Source organism: Thrips palmi, unplaced genomic scaffold (assembly GCF_012932325.1).
Source record: "Thrips palmi isolate BJ-2018 unplaced genomic scaffold, TpBJ-2018v1 HiC_scaffold_8, whole genome shotgun sequence".
Taxonomy (NCBI): Eukaryota; Metazoa; Arthropoda; class Insecta; order Thysanoptera; family Thripidae; genus Thrips; species Thrips palmi.
The window spans coordinates 5,105,185-5,124,302 of NW_023144635.1; the positions used below are offsets into that span (position 1 = coordinate 5,105,185).

At 57.9% G+C, this 19,118-nt stretch overlaps 1 protein-coding gene across 11 annotated transcripts in view; it reads right to left on the reverse strand.

Annotated features, from left to right (window-relative positions):
• Positions 1-19,118, reverse strand: part of LOC117653803 (gamma-aminobutyric acid receptor subunit beta) — a 64,591-nt gene that overhangs the window by 14,777 nt on the left and 30,696 nt on the right. For 8 of the 11 annotated variants that reach the window (XR_004588251.1, XR_004588252.1, XM_034399712.1 and 5 more), the window contains exons 3-5: positions 15,963-16,030; positions 3,330-3,556; positions 3,036-3,118 (exon numbers count right to left, since the gene is read on the reverse strand). Coding sequence is in view for 9 of the 11 variants with exons in the window: in XM_034399712.1 (XP_034255603.1) it covers positions 3,036-3,118; positions 3,330-3,556; positions 15,963-16,030 (378 nt within the window). In the remaining 2 variants the exon portion in view is untranslated. Of the gene's footprint in view, positions 1-3,035; positions 3,119-3,329; positions 3,557-12,826; positions 12,895-15,274; positions 15,343-15,962; positions 16,031-19,118 lie in introns of all 11 variants that reach the window. The other 3 variants (XM_034399711.1, XM_034399717.1, XM_034399710.1) reach the window with 2 other exon arrangements.

The window sequence follows — 19,118 nt, forward strand, 5'->3', positions numbered from 1 at the left end:
CAACATTACACATCTACATTACGTAGTACAAGAACAAGAGTACAGGTCACACCATCAAACTTCACACATTCCAGGCTATTAACTGTTCACAACGGCCGCGACGCCCGATCGCCGACCTCCGGAGGATCTCAAGTAGAGACTATCCAGTGGAGACCCTCCAGCGGAGACCCTACAGCGGAGATCCTCCGGCGGACAGCGGCCGGGCGGGCAGCGTCTGCATCGCACTACCAAGCCAAAGGAAGACCGACACCTTGGCCCTTGGGTGTCCGTGAGCAGGTTCTCGTCTCGACCTCCAGAATGTCGAAACTAGCGACTCGGCGTCGCTGGCAAAAGGCAAGGAGGTGGCCATCAGCCAAGCCTCCAATTTAACGCAGTCAACGTCTCAAGAAAATCGGAACGAAAATAGGAAGCTGTCATGAAGTTGTCTATTAGACATTGACCAAAATCCGCGTAATCTAAGGTCCTCAGGAAACGGTCGTTTGTCTTGCATCCCATCACGACCATTATTACAAAATAGAAGAAATATGAAAATGACTAGAAAAAAGGTTAAGTGTGAACGGGACTCGCCCGTTAGGCGGGTAAAGCGGCAGGTTCCCCGATCCTCAGGAGAGTTGATGTCTCCCCGCGTCGGACGAGACTCAAAGTGTTCTGCTCACACCAGGTGCCAAAATCCTTAATCCAGTGGCAAGAGATTCAAGGCGAACTATCGAAGCGAACAAAGGGCATGCGCTACAGTGAATGAAAGAGAGTGACGATCAATGAGAGTGTTGCAGTGCAAAGTCTCTACTCCCCGTTTTGTGCAACTGAAGAGGGTGGAAACTGGGTGCAGAGTGCCAAATTTAGGCAGGGCATTGGCAGCAAATTTGATCCCCGTCCGTGACTTTGGCTCAGGCCGTAAAGCTCGGTGCTGCCGCATTATGCTCTTCAATTTCACAAAACCGGAAATTAGACTGAAAAGTAGCTTAGCGTGCGTCTTGTGCGTGTGCAGTTTTTTCGTTTTGATTTCAATTTTTCTCTTTCGGTAGCGACGTTAAAAGTCGCTCGATGCCTCCAAAGCTTTGGACTGCACTTATCTAGGGTGCGATGCGGGCAAGGCGATCAGGACGTGCGGGGCGTCACACCGATCGGTTTGTTCCGGTGGAGCTCCGTTCGGCCGACTAAGGCTGCATTCCTTGCATGCTTGACAAGCCGCCGCAAAACGGAGCCAAAAGCATTTTCACTGGCACAGGAAACGCATCGCGACCACCCCGCGCACGAGGGGCAGGCCCTGGGGCAGGCCCTGCACTCGGGGCGGCGACAGACTCGTCTCCTTGTCCACTGAAGAACTTGCTTTCCGAGGAGATTCAGTCAGACGTACTGCGCACTGCTCTCATTTGCTTTCGGCGATACTTTGTGTCGAGCCCATGTGCCTCTAAGAGTAGCCGCATTCTCGCGAGATGCCAACTCAGAGAGCGCGAAGCCAAGAACAATTAATGCGAAGGTTGTACTGAAAACAACAAAAACTTTCATATCCCCGGACAAAAAATTATGAGATGTGACGAGTCGTTCTTTTGAGAGGGGCCTCAGAGGGACGGACTCGTGAACCCTGCTCGTTAGTGTGGCATCCCGCTCGAATGTCTCAAACCTATGATCAGTGTGTCTCTAGTCATGAATCAAATCATGAATCAAAAGAGTACAAGCGAATGTGAGGAAGCGGAAGCATGCTGGAGTGGCGGGGAGACTCGTTGCCAGACATGAATATAAACATGAAGTTGAAATCGAGCTTGAGAGTTGTCAGGCGCGTAGTTGTGCATCTTGCTGAAGCGATTCCAGGCACACTGCTCGAGTGGGCTTGAACGAATTTTGATAGTTTTCCAAATTAGAAATGGCGGCTGACTTTGTGAGATTTAAAATGCTAGTATGGCATGGCACCGTCCTCCCCGCCTGCAGTAGATCCACAATGCAGTTTGTTCTGGACACCCCCTGATCCTCACGGTACTTAGACAAATTTGACAACTTTTCTTTTACGATCTCGACAATCTCTCGCTTCGCTCTTGGTCGTTTTGCGAACGTGTTTGCGGTGTAGGCTGCTCTCCTTCCCCGGGCACGACGCTCAGTGCTGTTCTCGAGAAGGAGACCGAAAATAAGGAAGATGGGAAGGGGGAGGCGGCAGCGCCCGGGTCGGCCGTGGCGCCCGGGACTAAGGTGTGCCCGCCCCGCCCCGCGCCCCGCCCAGAGGGCCTAGGGCAGCCTAGGGCAGCCTAGGGCCCCATGCCCCACGGGGCTCACTCAACTTGCTACGCCACGTCATGCGCCCACATGGAGGGGAGGGCCCACCAGCCGGACACTCTGCCCAAGTTATTAGTTTTGTGCAGTTTCGGGATCGGGCCGGGCCGCGCCAGCGCGCCACGCCCTGGGCTAGGTGGACCCGCCCCGGCCGGCCGGGAGCGCGCGGTCGATTCGAATCAATGAGTGTCACCACGCTGTTTCGCACGCCGCGCTCCCGGCCGGCCGTCCAATCGGGGTCGTACAGTCACAACACAAGGAACACAACAAACAATCATGTCTCGACCGAGTCCTTAAAAAATTCGAACTGGGTTCGACGGTACACACATCGACCGGGGTGAACCGGAGCCCGCCGCGCAGCGCTACGAAATTATGCTCTGGTAAGCAGATGACACCATTCTTTGGAACATGCTTTAAAACATATCGAAAAGTACAAGACACAAAGATGTCTGCTTGCTTAAAAAAATGTTGAAGAGTCGCGTTGTTTACTGAGTTGAAATGGAAAAGCTGAATACATATTGAATCAATGCGAGAGTGCTTCTGGTTCACCCCGTCAATATTGACTTAATAATAGAGACATTATCAATACTACATTCGTCAGCCCGCGTTCGCCGGCCGAAATAGGCAGCACGTCTTTTACATTATTCTTCTGCAATCTTTGTTATCCTCTGATCGAACCTCGGTGCTGTTACATTAAAACGTTACATCGGCTAGTCTTCCCGAAACACGACAGACACTTTGTTGGCGCGTCGTCCCCGGCCCATACTTACAGCTCTCTATCTCGATGTGGCACAACTGCCGGTCCATGGGGAAGTACTGGAGGTTCATGGGGCACGACGCGGTGATCGTTAACCTGCGAACAGACCGTGTACCGTTATGCAAACGCGACGCCACTGTAAGCGGATTCGCCTTCCGAGACACTACTATGGAAATGAAGACGCGGCCGCCTCGAGGCATTATCCCCCCCCCCTTTTCGTCCTCTCGAGTTGTTGGCAAATGTCAAACCCCAAACCGAACTTGTCCAAGTGGCGGCGACAAAGTTGGCGGCGTGTCGCCCTGCTTACCGAATGGATCTGGTGATGGAGCCCGAGTGATGGATCCGGATGAACTCATTGCTGGTGGTGGCGATGTGGAAGTAGGACTGCTTCTCGTTCACGAAGAACGTGTCGGGCACCCAGATGTTTTTGATGAACTCGGAGCCCACGCTGAGCGTCTCGACGCCCGGCCTCTTCCGGAAGGCCAGCCGGGGGTCCGTCCAGAATTGGCGAAAGTAAAAATCAAGCGTGAAGTCCTGCGGGGGCAAAGAAGAACGGCTTGCTGCTTATCTCGGCCGTCGTCCACAACGTCTCAAGGGGGCATTCTGTTTCTTTTGTTTCTTTCAAAAAAAAAAGTGTTTCCCTTTGAAAAAAAAAATTGATTTTTTTGCCATTGAATGGAGTGGCACGTTGAAAGAAACAAAATGAGGTACGGGAATCAAGTGCAAAGGCGAGCTGCTGCAAAAGGCCGTGGGTTCGTGTCCGCCTCCTCCAAGGCGTCCGAGGCCCTGTCCGAGGCCCTGTCGGAGGCCGGGGCGTCGGTGCGGCTGGGGCGTGCGTACGGGCCGTTCATCAATAAGCCAATTACTACGCCGGGCCAAGGGGCCAGGGAGCCAAGGGGCCAACGACAGGCGGGCTGAGGCCTGGCTGAGGCCCGGCTGAGGCATTGCGCGGCGTGAGGCGTGGCTCGGCTCGGCACGGCTCGGCTCGGCTCGGCTCGGCACGGCTCGGCTCGGCTCGGCACGGCCCGGCCGCGCCACTCGCTTTCCTACACTCCGCATTCCCTCGCTCGTTCCCCCAATCCCCCGCCATACTGCGCTATTGTGGGAATTATTAATTTCCGATCGCGAGCGGCGCAGGGGTGGCGGCGCGGCCGCGGGGGAGGGGAAGGGGGGGGGGACCGGACGGGCGTGTCAAAGGCACTCGCCACACGAACTTGATTCTGCCTCGCTCATTTCCCGACCTCACACAGGACGACCTTGTTGTTGCGCTTCTTGCCTGACTTTCTCCGGATGCTGCGAAGTGGCGCGGTCCCTCCACGCCGGCGCGCCCCGCCCCGCCCCGCCCGCTACGCGGAGTGCTGACGAGAAAAAACACATCCCAGAGGAAATGGCGAGGGGTGCAAGTGGGGCAATGGGGGTGGAAGGGGGGGGGGTGTCGTCATCTTGCCGAGTTCGTCCTCTGGAAGCTGGAACTCCCCACACAGGCAATCGCAAGGATGTGGCGAGCCAGGCCGGCGGGCCGGCGGCCAGGGCGGCAGCCAGGGCGTCCCCGTCTGGTAATGGCGCAGTGTCCGACACGGCCCCTCTCCATTCCCTTTCAACGCGCCGCCAACCCTTCAGAAATATTTGACGGGGTCGCGAGTATTCGTCAAAGTCGCAAAGGAATTTTCGCGAAAAAAAAACCACACAACACTTTTTCTTGTCTCACGCCCTGTCACCGTGACTCTAGAATGGTTTTTCTCAGCGAAAATCCTTTTATACGCGAGCAGGGTTATGGCCATGGACCTTAAAAAAACAAAACAAATCTCTGCTAAAATCTTACACAACACCCCACCAGGAAAAGGAGAAACAGGGACTTCTTTTTGCAGTACTCTCCTCTGTCCTCGGCGCGCGCGTCGCCGCGTCCTTCCTCACGGACCCTCTTCCAACGGATGGTTAGTAATTAAGAGACCCGCCTCCGGGGCCCTCCTTTACCCTTTGCACTATCCGCAGAAAATTACTAAGACGAGGACCGGAGAGGGGAAAGTGGAAAGGGGGGGGGGTGGCAGAGGACACATTTTTTCTCCTTCTTCGAGGTGGATTATGTAAACACAACTTTTATTTAATCGTGTGGAAGGGGGGTACGGAATCGCGGCTTACTCGTGGAGGGTCCCTAGGTTCGTCGAGGGCTCGAAAAACGCAACCACCAAAAAGCGGAGGGACAATGAGAGAATCTCTGAGCGGTTCATCGCCGTAGTGAGTTCGGACTCTCAAACTAAAAACAACTCCACGCCATCGAGATTCCCGGAGCCCGCATCCCACTCGACGCGCTTCGGGCTGTCATTCGCGATGAAAGTTAAAACGCGTTCACATTTCGCTCCGGTGCAGGTGCCGGTCGGCGGCCACCAGGGGTACATTGTCTGCCCCAGCGGGCGCCCCGCCCCGCCCCGCCGCTATTGAAGACGAGCTGGCCTGAGCTATTTTACGGGCCTCTTTATGGCCGCGCTAGGCCACGCCACGCCACGCCACGCCACGCCAGGCAAGAGGTGAGGGCTGGGCGGGGCCGGCGGGGCCACCAGGGGCCTATCCCTCCGGCAGCGCCATCACTTCTCCATCCCGACTCGGCCGACGCGGCGGACTCGGCCTGCGAGGCGAGGCTGGCTTGGATTGCCTGGCGGGAGAGCGCTGCTTCGTGGCGCGGCGAGGCGCGGCGTGGCGCTCAGCACTAGCGATTTGCCGGATAGGCGCAGACAACTCTTTTGTATGCATGACCTACATCCCGCTAACCGAAATCTCCCGCCGCGCCGCGCCACGCCGCGGAAATAGTGCGGTGGACCTATTGTGTCCCTGGGACAAAAGTACTTCACCTGGAGTGTTACAGAGGAGGATTAGGGGGAAACAGCGAGACAGAGGAAGCCGGGGAAGGAGCTGCGGCTGAGCACCTGGGGGAAATGTTGCAAACGGCGCCAAGGCTGGACTGACGGCGAATCGATGCGAGCTCGCATTTCTGGACAACAATTAGTGTTGCTCTACGGGAGGAAAAAGTGGATCCTCACACCTTGGCCTTTTGCATTCCCACTCAACGGAAACAGCTCGCGTTTGCACTTGATCGGACACCGGACAGCTGAAAACACTGAGTAGAGCGTATAAAAAACAATTGGAACGAGTCCTCACACAGTAAGCTAGCATGCCATGCAGCGTGCAACATGCTATGCATGCGGAGAAGCACAACAACACTAGAAAAACAAAAAGACATCGATACACCGCGGCGCCCCACACCGCGTTGCTCCGCGCGCTCGGCGCCCCGCGGTCCGCGGCCAGCACGGCGGCCAGCCTAATCGCGGTGTTCTGTGAGGTCGCCGCGAGGTGGCCGCGACCACCAACGACCAGGTTAATCGAGTTTCGGCCGCCAAATGGAAAACGCGGCGCCGTAATGACTGTGGTGTGAACGTGCCCCGTCTCCCTCGCACAGCCACGAAGCGCGCCGAGTGCGAGAGAGACGGGACTGTGTAGTGTGCTGAGAACCCCCGCCGCGCCGCTACCTAACGCCCAGCCGCTCTGTCTCCCTCGCACTTCAGGGTGGTCCGAAGGGGTGCGAGGGAGACAGGTCGACGATACGACCGTTCGGAACGGCCCGGCAGGAGGCCGACCGAGGCTGAGGGATGACGCTCGCCACGGCGCTGCCACGGCACTGCCACGGCGGCGCGGCCATGTGGGGCTGTGGCGAGGTGCTGGCGCGGCGCCAGAGACGCAGTGCGCCATTGTGCGCGCCCCAAATAGTCCCCTCGTCAAGGAATTCGCGGCGAGGACGGCGAGGACGACGGCGGCCTCGGGGAGGACGGCGTCGACGGCGGCCCTCACGAGCAATAAAGCCGCCGGGCCCCTCGCGGCTTGGCGCGCTGCTTGCCGCCCGGCGGACGGGCGGGCAGGCCACCGCCAGCGCCAACGGCCACCGCCGCGAAAAAGCCTGCAAACGCGCGATGAGCGAAGCGAACGAAGCAAAGAGAGTGAATTATGCAAATGCCGAGGGCAGCCCGGCCGGCCGGGAGCCCAACTGGCGGCCCGACTGGGTGGGGCGGCCGGCAGCAGGGCCTTTTTTGCGGCGCGGCGGCGTGCGTGTTCGCACAGCGCTCCCTTCCCTTCCCCACCCCGGCCCCTGCGCACGTCTTGCCTAATCTGGGGCAGAGTTGCTGCAGGTCGGCCGTAGTTCGGGATGGTGGAAGCGAGATGATAACGCGCCCCTCTGACCCGGTCTGACCGATCCCCGGAGCACGAGCACGCGAGCGAGCACGCCGACCCGACCGATTCCGCTCTGCGGCGCCTCGTCGCTCTGTCTCCCTCGCACCCGCACGGCCCGCCCCACGAGAGCGAGAGAGACAGCGTTCGGAAACAGTGAGCGAGCAGGCGGTGACCGCACGCGGCTGCTCACGCATCACCGGCCAGGCAGAGGCCGCCGCGGCGCCGCTTCGATCGCGCGCCGTTTGAAGTGAAGCTCGCCCGGAGGCTGATTTAATTTTACACGTGGACAGCGCCGCTCGCCGCCAATTACGCATCCGCGCTGCCTTCCCGGCCGAGCCAACAACAACAACGACGGCATCGTCATCCCCCGCGAGATTCTGACAACGCGCCGCCCTCGAGAAGGGCGAAGGGCGCGGCAGGGCGCGGCCCTTAATCCGCGAAAAAGCGAAGGGACGCGGCACTGAGTCAAGTATTAAACATGACGCCGTCCGGGGCGTCGGCGGTGGCGACGTCGGCGACGTCGTTAAGGCGCCGCGGCGCCCCGGAGCATCCCGACGGCCGCGAAGACGGCGATGACGCACCATCAATTTGGACTTGGAGCCAAAATGAGCCAGCAGGCAAACTAGTGCCACGCGTCTCATCAAACAAGAGGTTATCGTTTTTAGGTTTTTGTAAAAATTCATTTGTGTTTTTCTTGTTCTTTTTTTCTTTCTTTCAATGACCCAGACTTGCCCCGCATTACAACGGCGGTGTTCCCTTTTCACCCTTAACACGACCAGGTCGGGTTCCCCTGCCCCCTGCCCCCTCCCCGTCGCGGTCGTGTGGGCCTTGTGTTCTTGTTTACCCCCCTCCCTTATTTGAAAGGCAAAGCCAATTTTGCGGGTTCGGGTTTGCGTCTTTTGCGAGGCAAATTGGGGGACGGCTTGGGTTTCGGATTAAACGCGGTGTTAAGTTCATCTGGCGAACAGTTTCCTGTGACTAATTTCGTAGGTCGCGGTTTATGTGTGTATGTTGGTGTGCGTGTGTGCGTGTGACTGCGTTTTCCACTTGGCGCTTGGCGCTGTCCTCGAAGAACCTCCACAACCTGCAGACAGATTCCGAAGAATCGCATCGTCGCTCTGTCTCTGTCGCACTCGAGGCGCGTCACGGAGGGGTGCGAGAGAGACAGAGCGACGCAGCGAACCTCGGTGCGGACGACGGGGCGCCGGTCGGCGCGGGTCGGCGCGGGCAGGGCACTGCGCGCTAGGCTACGGACTACGAGGACTACGAGCATGCAGAGGCCGTGCGGGAGGGAAGAGGGACCAACAGGGAGGGAGACACACTTGAGCAGCCCGCCACGCCACGCGCCACAGAGAGACAGAGAGAGATAGAGAGAGAGCAATGGCTTGAGTGTCGTCAGGCGGCCCTCGCGCGCCCAGCGCGGCCAACGTGCCACCAAGCTCCGCCAAAGAGAGAGAGAGAGAGAGAGAGAGACGCGGCGACACGCCCCAAGCCATCGCGGACTGGAGCAATGGTCGCGGTGCCCGCAGGCCGATTCCGAGTGGGAGTTCTCTCCCTCGCCCTCGTGGGGCGTCCCGTAGAGGTGCGAGAGGGACACGCCCCTCGAAGCAGCCTCCAGGGCGTGGCGTGGCGCCGCGGTGCCGCGGGGAGCATGGCGGCCGCGCTGGCCGGCTGGCCGGGCTGGCCCGTCAGTGGGACTGTGCCTGCCCTCGGCGCCCTCGGCCAGGGCAGGCCGGGCTGGCTGGCGAGGCGAGGCGCTCCGAACCGTTTGGGTACGGTGTTGGCCCGGGCCGCCCTGGCCGTGGCAAAGTGAGACTGCTGTATAGCCGATCACGTCCTCAGGTGACCTTGACGTCCTTGACGCCCTTGACGTCGTCCTGGACGTCCCGGACGCGGATCATTAGGTCGTCGCTGTTTACACGTTTGTTGCACATCCAGTCCCGAACAAAGGGTCGCCGATGGCGGAGTGCGTCGCGGCCGCGAAATTTAAATTTTCACCACAAAAAGTTCAGCCGTGAAATCTCAATTTTGAAAAAAAAAGGAAGGTAAGTAACCAAGTTAGTGACGCTTTGGCGCTGGTCTGCACGCGTCTTCGCGCCGGTCAAGTGAAGTATGTGGCTCGACAAGAGAGACAGCTAGCACAACAACAGGCTCGTCGTGAGAGCGGGCTGCTTGACGACGGCGTTCCATTTTGCGGTGGAACTGAATGCACACCAAACAGACAAAACACCTACAATACAATCGCCAAACACGAGTCAACGCCGGTCTGGTCTGGTACGGCACCGCGTGCGTTGCGCACCGCAAAAAAAAAAATCATGAAAAATGAATGTCGTGGTTGATTTTGATTTGCTATTTTCCAAGCGTACATGGATTTACTCCATGGCCGGGCCAGGTCGGGCCAGGGGCTGCGGTGGTTCATTTACTTGGCACCTGCCACTCGCAAGCGTGGCAAGAAAGCCAGTCAGCCTAATGATGCTCGGCCCACTGGCCGAAATGAAACAAAAACAACACCCCTGTGCCGGAGGGCCGGAGGGATACCTATGTCGTTCCAGACGAGACAGGCGGCCGGCCTCAGGTGCATGCAAGGATTGGGAACGTTGCATGGTTCCGTTCTGTCCGTACAAAGACTCATCAACCAGCTGTGGGAGTAGAAAAAAAGATTAGTTGCTCTGTGGGAGAGGGTTTCTATGCGGGCCTCAGCGTTCTCCGAGAGGAATGGTAACAGGAGGGAAGAGACAGGACCCTCTCCGTTTTTTAAAAGGTAACCTCGCTTCGGCGCTGCGCCTAGAAGCCAATATGGCCAGGCCTGCAGCCCGCTTCGAGTATTCCGCAGAGATGGATATCTCGGCAGCAATCCACCGTGAAAGTGGAGGAAGAAAAGAAAACAGCTGCCTACAAGCTTCTCTCTGGCCGAGCGGGCCGAGCGGGCCGAGAGGGCCGGGGGTAGCAAACTGGGACCCGGGCCCGAGCGCGGTGCAAACTTTTGAGTGGCTGCCGAGGCGAGCCGAGCCGCGGGGGCGGGCGGGCGGGGGGGGGGGGGACTCCAGACTCGGCCGAGATGGAAGGTGGAGGGCCGAGGCGGCCGAGAGCGGCCGAGGGCCCACGGGCTGAGGGCCCTGCATTTCAAGATGACGAGAAGCTCGGATCGGTCCGGAGAACACTGAGGCACTGCTATGTGGGCGGTAGGAGAATGTGTGTGTGTGCGCGCGCGCGTGTGTGTGGGTGTGAGACTGTCCGTGTGTGTGGAGCTGTATGTGTGCACAGAGTGAGACGGAGGACCTCAAGGACGTACAAAAGGAGGAAGGAAAGCAAGAAGAGAGAGACAGACAGAAAAAATGAAGGAATAGCGGAGGTGGCTTAGAAAGAAAGGCAGCAGACCAAGGAGACAGACAGGACAAACAGAGAGGGAAAGAAAAATATCCGACGACTTCCAAGGGAATATGTATAATATATATATGTGGGTGTATCCATTCGCCGAACACGTATGAATGTGAACCGTCCAAAAACAAAGGCCCGTGTACCGCGCACGGCGCTCAAAAGCCACAAATCTTCCCCGCTGAACGCGCCGTGGAGGAGCCCCCACCGTATTTCTTATTTCTTACACCGTCCCCGTTTTACAGGCGTGCGCGGGCCGCGGCGTGCGCGCGCGTCGGGGAGTACAATGCGTGATTTATCTGTCTCGGGCGGCCGCCGAAGGGCCGAGGCTGAAGGCCCGAGGCGGAAGGCCCGAAGGCTGAAGGGCTGAAACGCCTCAAGGGCCGCCAGCCCGCGCCAGCCGGCAAGTCGTCGCGCTCCGCGCCGATATGCGGCTGTCAAAACTTTCTCATCCCGCGCGGTGGGCCGCCGCGCCCCGCCACGCCGCGCGCGCGACCGCCAGGCAGCCGCGCGTCGCTTCAAAATGCACTTCACATATTTCCCGAACTCAAAACGAAAAAGTAGTTATAAATCTTGCGAAATTCCGCAGCAGCGGCGGGGCGGGCGGGGAGGGCGGGTTGGGCGCGGTGGACGGGGTGGGCGCCGCTCTACCGCTCCGCGTGCGGTGGGCGCTGGGCTGAGCTGACAGAGCGTCCATCACGGCAGAAATATCGCCCCCGTGAGTGGGGGGGGGGGCGCGAGGGGGCCGCGAGGGGGGGGGGGCTCCAGGCTCCGGCAGCCAGGCGGGGGGGCGGCCCGGCACACTCTAGTCCACTCTGGCGCAAGCGCGCAAGGTCCCGGATGATGAATTGGATTCCTTCCCGGATGCAGGGACCTACAATGCGTGATTAAGGAGGGTCGAACGAACCTAGTGAAGTCGCGGAGGGCGGTAACACATTCACACATGGCGGCGTGTCGGTGTGTGTCTGTGTGAGTGCGTCTGTTGTGCGGTAGTCACTGGTCTTCTTCCCCGCCCCTTGTGGTGTGTGGCGCTTGGTGGCGCATGGTGGCGCGCCCCCACTTCGGGAGCGTGCATGCTTTCCCGCCGAAAAGAGAAAGAGAAGAAGAAAGAGGAAGGTAAACAGAGAAATAATAACACAGGGGGAAACGGGAAGATACCGGTCACGCAGTGATGAAACTTTGTCCCCTCAGGATACCAAAAATATATATGTTTAAAAAAAACATGATACAAAAATGAAAACCATACATTCTACGAAGCAGGGGAAGAAGACTTAGGTGGGTTTCCTAAAGTACCGCAGGGTACCGCAGGCACAGAGCACACCACGGCTGTACGGTGTTTGTCGTGTGCCTGGGACCGCCGGCCCGGCTGGCATGGCATGGCTTGCTTTGCTCTGGCCGAGGCCCGGGCTGGGCTGTCCGAGGGGCTGTCCGAGGCCCCCTCGCCCCAGGGCCCCGGCCAGAGCCCCAGTCCGAGGCCTGCGAGTCCCGGCCTCTGTCATACGAATACACACATGAAACGCGCCGCATACACGGCCGGGCCTGCGCGCCCGCGGCCTCGGCCCGGCTGAAGCTGTCCAGTTAAGAGCGGAACCTTGCACACTTCCGTGCGGACTGTGCGGAATCGCCACGATATTGGACTTATTCTCTTGATTTTGAGTACGAAATGGTCATGTCATCACTTCACGGCAATATCTCTCCAATATTTATGCCTATAAGTCCAAGCGATTTTGCGAAGTTCCGCATGCGTCCGGACGTTCCGCACAGTCCGCACGGAAGTATGCAAGGTTCCGCTCTTAACTGGACCTGGTGGCCCGCCTGGTGGCGCTTGCGGCCGAGGCCGCGGACGCCGAGGCCCGGAGGCACCCGCCTGGGCCAGGTGAGGCGCCCCGAGGCATCGCCCTCTCTCTCGCACTCATGGGACGACCAGTGCAGGTGCGAGAGAGAGAGAGAGACCGACAACTCCACGGAGTCAGTCGGCGAGGCCGCGGACTGGCGCCGACACCTGGCCCAGTCATCGGGGAGGGCACGGGGACCCCCGGGGCCGCGCCAGCCGCCAGCAGCTGTCGTCGCTCTGTCACTCTCGCACTCGCGGGCCGTCCCGTAGGGGTCCCGTAGGGGTGCGAGAGAGACGGAGCGACGAGGCGAGGCGCCGGGGGGCGTGGCCCGTCCAGCACAGGCTAGCACGACACAGAGCAGGAATGAGATGAGTACCATTAACACTTCCGACACCGAGGATATACTGAGCACGTACATGGTGACCCCCACCTCTACAGGAGGCCCTGCAAACACACATACAGCTGGCCCGTCAGAGAGGAGCGCAACAACCACCAGGGACGAGGGAGGCAAGGCTGTCCCCGGCGCGAGGCTACGCGAGGCCTGAGGCTGGGCGAGCCTCGCGCCAGGGAGCAGCCTTCGAAGCACCTGCTGCACACAACAATAAACAAAACAGACAACACAGCGAGTGACGCAGCGTCTTGGTGTGAGGCGCCAAGCTGCGAGACTTTGGTCGACGTGCCGAGGCAGTGCGTGGAGTACGCTCTAGTGGGAGGGGAGGACGAGGCAGCCGGGGCCTCTGCCTCGCTGACTGCCTCGCAGGCCGAGGGACATGGGGCTTGTTGCTGTGGGACGGCTCCCGGGGGGCCCCGTGGGGGCACCCTCGGGGCCGCGCTCCTGCAAGGGGGACTCCTGCAAGGGGGACTCCTGCAAGAAACACTGCATTAGTCGGGGGTTGGGGTTGCAGCTCCCTACGCAGGCACTCCCGCTAACATGCGATATGTCCTACGGGGCTATCAAGAATCAAACCAGAAGTAAATAAACAAAATGCCTGCAAAGTGCTAGATCGAACTGAAAACTGGCTTCGGGAGTCGTTATTCGTTATGATAAAAATCTAAGGGGGAGAGACTAGTTTGTTCGGGGCGTTTCTTTTGTTGTGGGGCGCATTTCGGGCACAGGGCACGCAGCAGCCGTTACACAACTACTCTAAGGCGAGGCAGCCTGGACACGGCGGCCAACGACCACCGCCGGAAAAAGGGACCCTCCGACCGCCGTAAGCTGCGACCGGGACACCACTGTTACTCTACATAGCTAAATGGGAGAAGTGACTGCGCTGTCAAAAAAGAAAACTTGGAAATTCCCGGAGAACGTGTTGGAAAAAAATTGCCTGTCTTCTATGGAAAATTCAAATATCTCCAATGTTTCGAGGTTTTTTTTTTGTTTCGTTTTTAAAAACGAAGCCTCCGGAAATTTCAGACGCAGCTTCGGGAGGCATTTTCCAGGATTTTCCAATTTCCTTTTTGGCCGCGGCTGGCCAGGCCGAGGCCAGGCCGCCTCGCCCCCAGATTCCACGGCAGCGGTGCGTTAGGCACCAACATGCATCGAACGCCAGCCTACTTGGCATTCTCTGTGAGTGGAATATCACGCTAGAGTGTCGGCGGTGTGGTTAGAAAGAACAGTGTGTCGTCTCGAACCTAGGTCATACAAAGAACGAAACAGAAAGAGAAAGAGAGAAGAGAGAGGGAGAAAAGAAAGAGAGAGAAAGAAATAGAGATATAAAAATAGAATGGAGATAGTTCGACGGTACGGAAGCTCGCGATTAATAGTCTTTGCTGTTGTGGCTAATCTAAGAGCATCGATTCCTACGGTTTTCAACTGCACGCAAAAGACCACCATACGCAATGCAGTGCGCAATTACTTTTAGAATGGGCTTGCGGTACAACTTTATTATTTGCCAAGATCCAAGCTTCGATGGGCAAGTACGTAGTTTGGGGGCGGCGCGGACATCGGACCCTTTGTTAACACACTCACTGACGCCCGCCTCGGACGGAACACAAAAAAATGTTTCTCCTCTTCGCACATGATCCATCAAGAAGAACAAGCCATTTTCTTAACGTGGCCAGGAGAGCGAACACCCTCGTATACAAAAGTGATAAATTGCACCAGGGACAAAAGTGAAAATTTGCGTGAAAAACACGTTTGTTGCATTGGCTCGTGTTGCAAAAAACAGTACAACCGCAAGGCCTTGGCGGCCTCGCGACGAAAGCGGTGCGGAGTGCCTCGACTTGCACGAGGACTGCTCAGTACGATCTCGGCCTTCTCGGCCGTGCCGCGGGCCACGAGCAAAAACGGCGCTCAAAGGGCAGTGCAGCGGCGTCCTACTGAGCAGTCCAGCCCGCGTGAAAATCAGTGATGCCCGTGGGGTGCAAAAAGGTCTGGCAGCAACCATCCCCCCATGTGCGAGGAGAAACCAAGAAAAAAGGAAAGGAAGATTGCACAGCGAGCCGTGATGGATGTCCCGCGTTCGTGTGACCGTGGAGTGCGCCAGGCTGGACAACAGGCTGGACGCCAGGCCGAGGGGCGACTCTGGACTCGCTACCGTGACAAGGCGGCAAGCCTTCGGCAAGCCTCGGGCAAGCGAGGTGGTTTGGCAGGCCAGGCAGGCCAGACCGGCCAGGGCCGCCGCACCGCGCCGCGCCAACTGCAGGACAAGCGGCGGCCATCCCATCCAAGGCGCCCAAACTTTGTCAAGGGCAAGCAGATGTGCCACGTTGGCTTGCAGTCAAGCGGGCTGCCACGCTGCCGCGCGCGCTTTGCTGACTACCAAATAACAAAACAAACAAAACTAATCAAAATGCGGCTGCTTGTTTTGATTTGTTTAAGTACCATTTTGACTTCTGAGAGCGAGCTGATACTCAGCACGTACATTGTAATCCCCACTTCCACGGCCGGACCTGGAAACACACATAGACTTGACCTGAGGAAAGGACTGTGCAGGAAATGCGCCCCCGGGTGTGTGCAGTGTACTCGCACCGTGTGGTCGCACAGTGTAGCCGCGTAGCAGTCCTGGCACCTGTACGCAGCTCTCTTTTATCTGGGGTTCCTTCTCGTTTACGGATTGTTTACACGTTATTTCAAGAGTATTGAGGTTCGGAGGCGAGCCATCGCGTCGCATCATTCCGTGGCACTAGTTCTTTTCGTTCAAAAAAATAATAAAAAGTGGATTACAAGGATTGCACATTTATTTCCTTCAAGGAAAAACAAACAAAAATCAAAGAAAGGGCGTCATTCACAAGAAAAACGTTTTAGAAAAATAATTAACGAAGAGAAGTTAAAATGCCAAGTGTGCCGGGCGCAACATGCAGAGTACCGGCCAGACTGACTTCGCCTGCCCCAGCGCGCAGAGCCACAGACACTACAAGCCAACGGGGCGGGGGGGCAGGCGAGCAGGGTCCCGGTGCGGGATGTGGGAACGACAAACTAAAGAGAAAGAAAGACAACGACGTCATCCCAGGGTGTACATGGCACTTCTACGACGACACGACTAGAGACCTAGGCAGGGCAGTGTAAGTACCATTTGGACCTCCGACAAGGAGCTGATACTGAGAACGTACATCGTGACGCCCACCTCAACCGGAGGACCTGCAGCAAACACATCCAGGCTGGTTCACAAACAGCAGGGGGAAGAGGGAATCGGGCCCATTTCAATTTGACTAAGGGGGTCCAAACTTTCTTCAGTCCAAGGAAAGACAACAACAAATAAAATAAAATGAGAAACAAAATGACGCGAAAATAATCTAAAGCGGTATTTGACTGTTTTTGGTCTCACAAAGAGATCTTACGAGCTCCGCAAAACTCCACAAGGCCACTGTTCTCTATGGCAGAGAGCAGCGATCAATATAGAATTTTGTGGGGCCAGTGGGTCATCTATGACAAATAAATAATTGATTTCCCGCTCGTTAATTTTACTTTGTAACTTTTTTTTGGGTGGAGGGGGACATGTCTTTGTCCTGCCGGGACGCTAGAACAGTGTGCGAGAAGGACGGCGAACTGCACGGACACTAAAGGCGCTGGAAGAAAGAGGATTAGTAGCATTTTTGTGCCTAGAAGATGTAAGCGAAGCGGGGTGTAAACACTTTTCTAGTCCCTTCGGTCGAATGCTTCGACTTGGGTACTCTCGCATCTGTCTCAGAACTCTGGCACTCCCGCTTCGACAACCCAGGCACACAGCACGGTGTAAAACAGCACAAAACCACAGTGCACAATCGCATCACGAAACCGCCTCAACTCGCGTGAATAATAAGCCATTCTCATTCTCGGAGCTATGAATTGGAATCGGATATCTCAACCTCCGTGCGGGCCTCGGCGCGTTGTTGAGTTCCAGGCGCGTGGCTTCCCCGGTTTCCTTTTGCTATCCGCGCTGTCGGCAGGCAGGGGAGGGGAGGCGCGCTAAGAGCGTCTTACTGTTGCCACGACAGCAAACAACCATTTGTCTTGAATTATTATTCTCGTCATCAGCGTCGTGAGGCGTCGCCCGGCGTCGCCAGGCGTCGCCATCAGGCCGCGCTGACAACGCGTCTCGTGTGAGTGGGGATTAGCGAACGCCATTCATTAGACAGGCCTCCCGCCCAAATCGATGCCCTGTGCCAACTCGACGAAAAGAAGCGCCCACCTCGCGGTGTCGTGCTTGGAACGACAGAAGAGGCAGTTTAACAATTAAGTTATTTCGTACCTTCTCCCTCTGGCCGTTCACGAAATAGACCCGTCCAACGTTTAAAGTTTTGCTAAGCGGCATTCCCTTGGGGCCCTCGCCCCGCATCGCACCCGCTCCGCTTATGGGTGACCTAAGTGTTGGTCCCGCTCCAACATTCTGTACAGTTTGGGTAGCCGTGTCTCTTCTAGTCGCCCGCAGTCGTTTTCTTCCCCGGTCCACATCCTCCTCCAGAGCATCGAGCTGCAGAGGGGCGGGCGGGGCTCGGGGCGGGGACGGGGCGCGGCGGGGCGCGGCAAGGGGCCTGGCAACTTTCCACCCGCACAGGCCAGGCGAGGCGAAGCTGGCCGAGGCTGGCCGAGGCGCCGTGAAGTGGAAGCTCGCTCGGCCCACTGGAGGTTGCTCGTGGCTGGCTCAGCGTTGCCCAGGGTTTGCCCAGGGTTTGGCAAGGGTTTGCCAAGGGTTTGCCCAGCGTTTGCCCAGAGTTTGTCCAGGGTTTGCCTAGGTTTTGCCCAGTGTTTGCTCAGGGTTGGTCCAGGGTTTACCCAGGGTTTCTCCTCGGCTTCCGGATGTCTGTCCGACCTGGCCGTCAAGGCCGCGCTGCCCGTTGGCAGTGGACATCAAGGTACTCCCTTCCTCCTCGGCCGGCCTCCACCGCCCCCGCCGCCCTCGCCTCCCTCGCCGCCCCCGCCGCGGAGCCGCTTTCCATAACTTTGGCATTGTGGTTAACGCGCTGGGGAATCCCTTTGATCCAAAGTGCTGTATTCTTGCCAAACCGAACGCAGCGACGCGGCATTAGCATATAAGGCTGGCCGGCCGCCCTGGAAGCAGCGCGGAGCAGCGCGGAGCACGGCGAGGCGGAGGCTGCGGAGGCACCGCGGCCGGGAAGGACGTCAAAATGGGCGGCAGGCCCTAGCGGCGCTAATGGCATTCAAGTTGCAGCCACGGCGCGTAGCGCCGCGTAGGGCTCGCCAAAGTCAGGACACAAATAACATCGTTTTGGCCCCAAAGATGAGCATCAGCTGCGATATGCAAAACAGGGCAGACAACGAGATAAAAAACGGACCTGATTTACGGCAGGGTGTTTGGCTTTTGCGCTTTTGGCGTGTTTGTGAAATGGGGCGACCCAACAGTTAGTCGCAGTGAAGCTGCCAAATCCCAGAGGCCTGGGTTCGAACCCCGGTGACGACGATTCAAAGTTTTCAATGCCTAGTTATTCCTTGGCCACCTCGCCCTCTTACAATTTTTCGTTCGAGAGCGTTGAGCGGAGTTGATTCCCGATCTGAGGGACCGGAGTTCGAATCCGCTCATTTAGAAAATGGTTTTTGCTCGTCGTCCGCTTGCATGAGGGCTGCGGCACCGGCACCGCACTCCTTAAAACACCTTTCGTGCGTCTACACGCTGTGAATGGGTACTCGGCTGATCCGAGTCCAAGGCCCTAGCCGCACCCCGCCCCGCCCCGCCCCACCTCGCCCTGCCCCGCCCCGCCCCGGCGTGATTTAATGAGCGTTCTCGTTAGTGCCGAGTGAGGAGCACAGCGCCGCCTTTCTGTCCCCTAAATTATTTCACTCACTTTCGGAAGCTATCTGCTTTTATCGTCCGCGTTTCATTTCCAAGTTTTCTCGCGTTTCGGGGGAGTGTACTTTGTGTACTTCGCGTGCTTTGTGTACTTTTTGTGCTTTGTGTACTTTCTGTGCTTCGTGTACTTCGTGTACTTTGTGTACTTCACGTGCTTTGTGTACTTTCTGTGCTTTGTGTGCTGTTTCGTCGAGGACGCTGCGTATTTTTAGCAAGTTGATTGCAAGAGTGACTGAGGTGCACGACTCAGCTGCAGCCAGTGGTCCCGGCACGGTACGGCGCGGCACGGCGCGGCCTCGCCGGCGCGTCGCCTTGTCTCTGCGCTGCTTTTGATCTCGGTCTCGGCTGCAGCGTCGCGGGGCCCGGCGTCGCGTCTGCTTTCACAAATGGATGGGGGATGGTCCAGGTTGGCCCGAGAGCGTCGCCAAAGGCACGGCACAA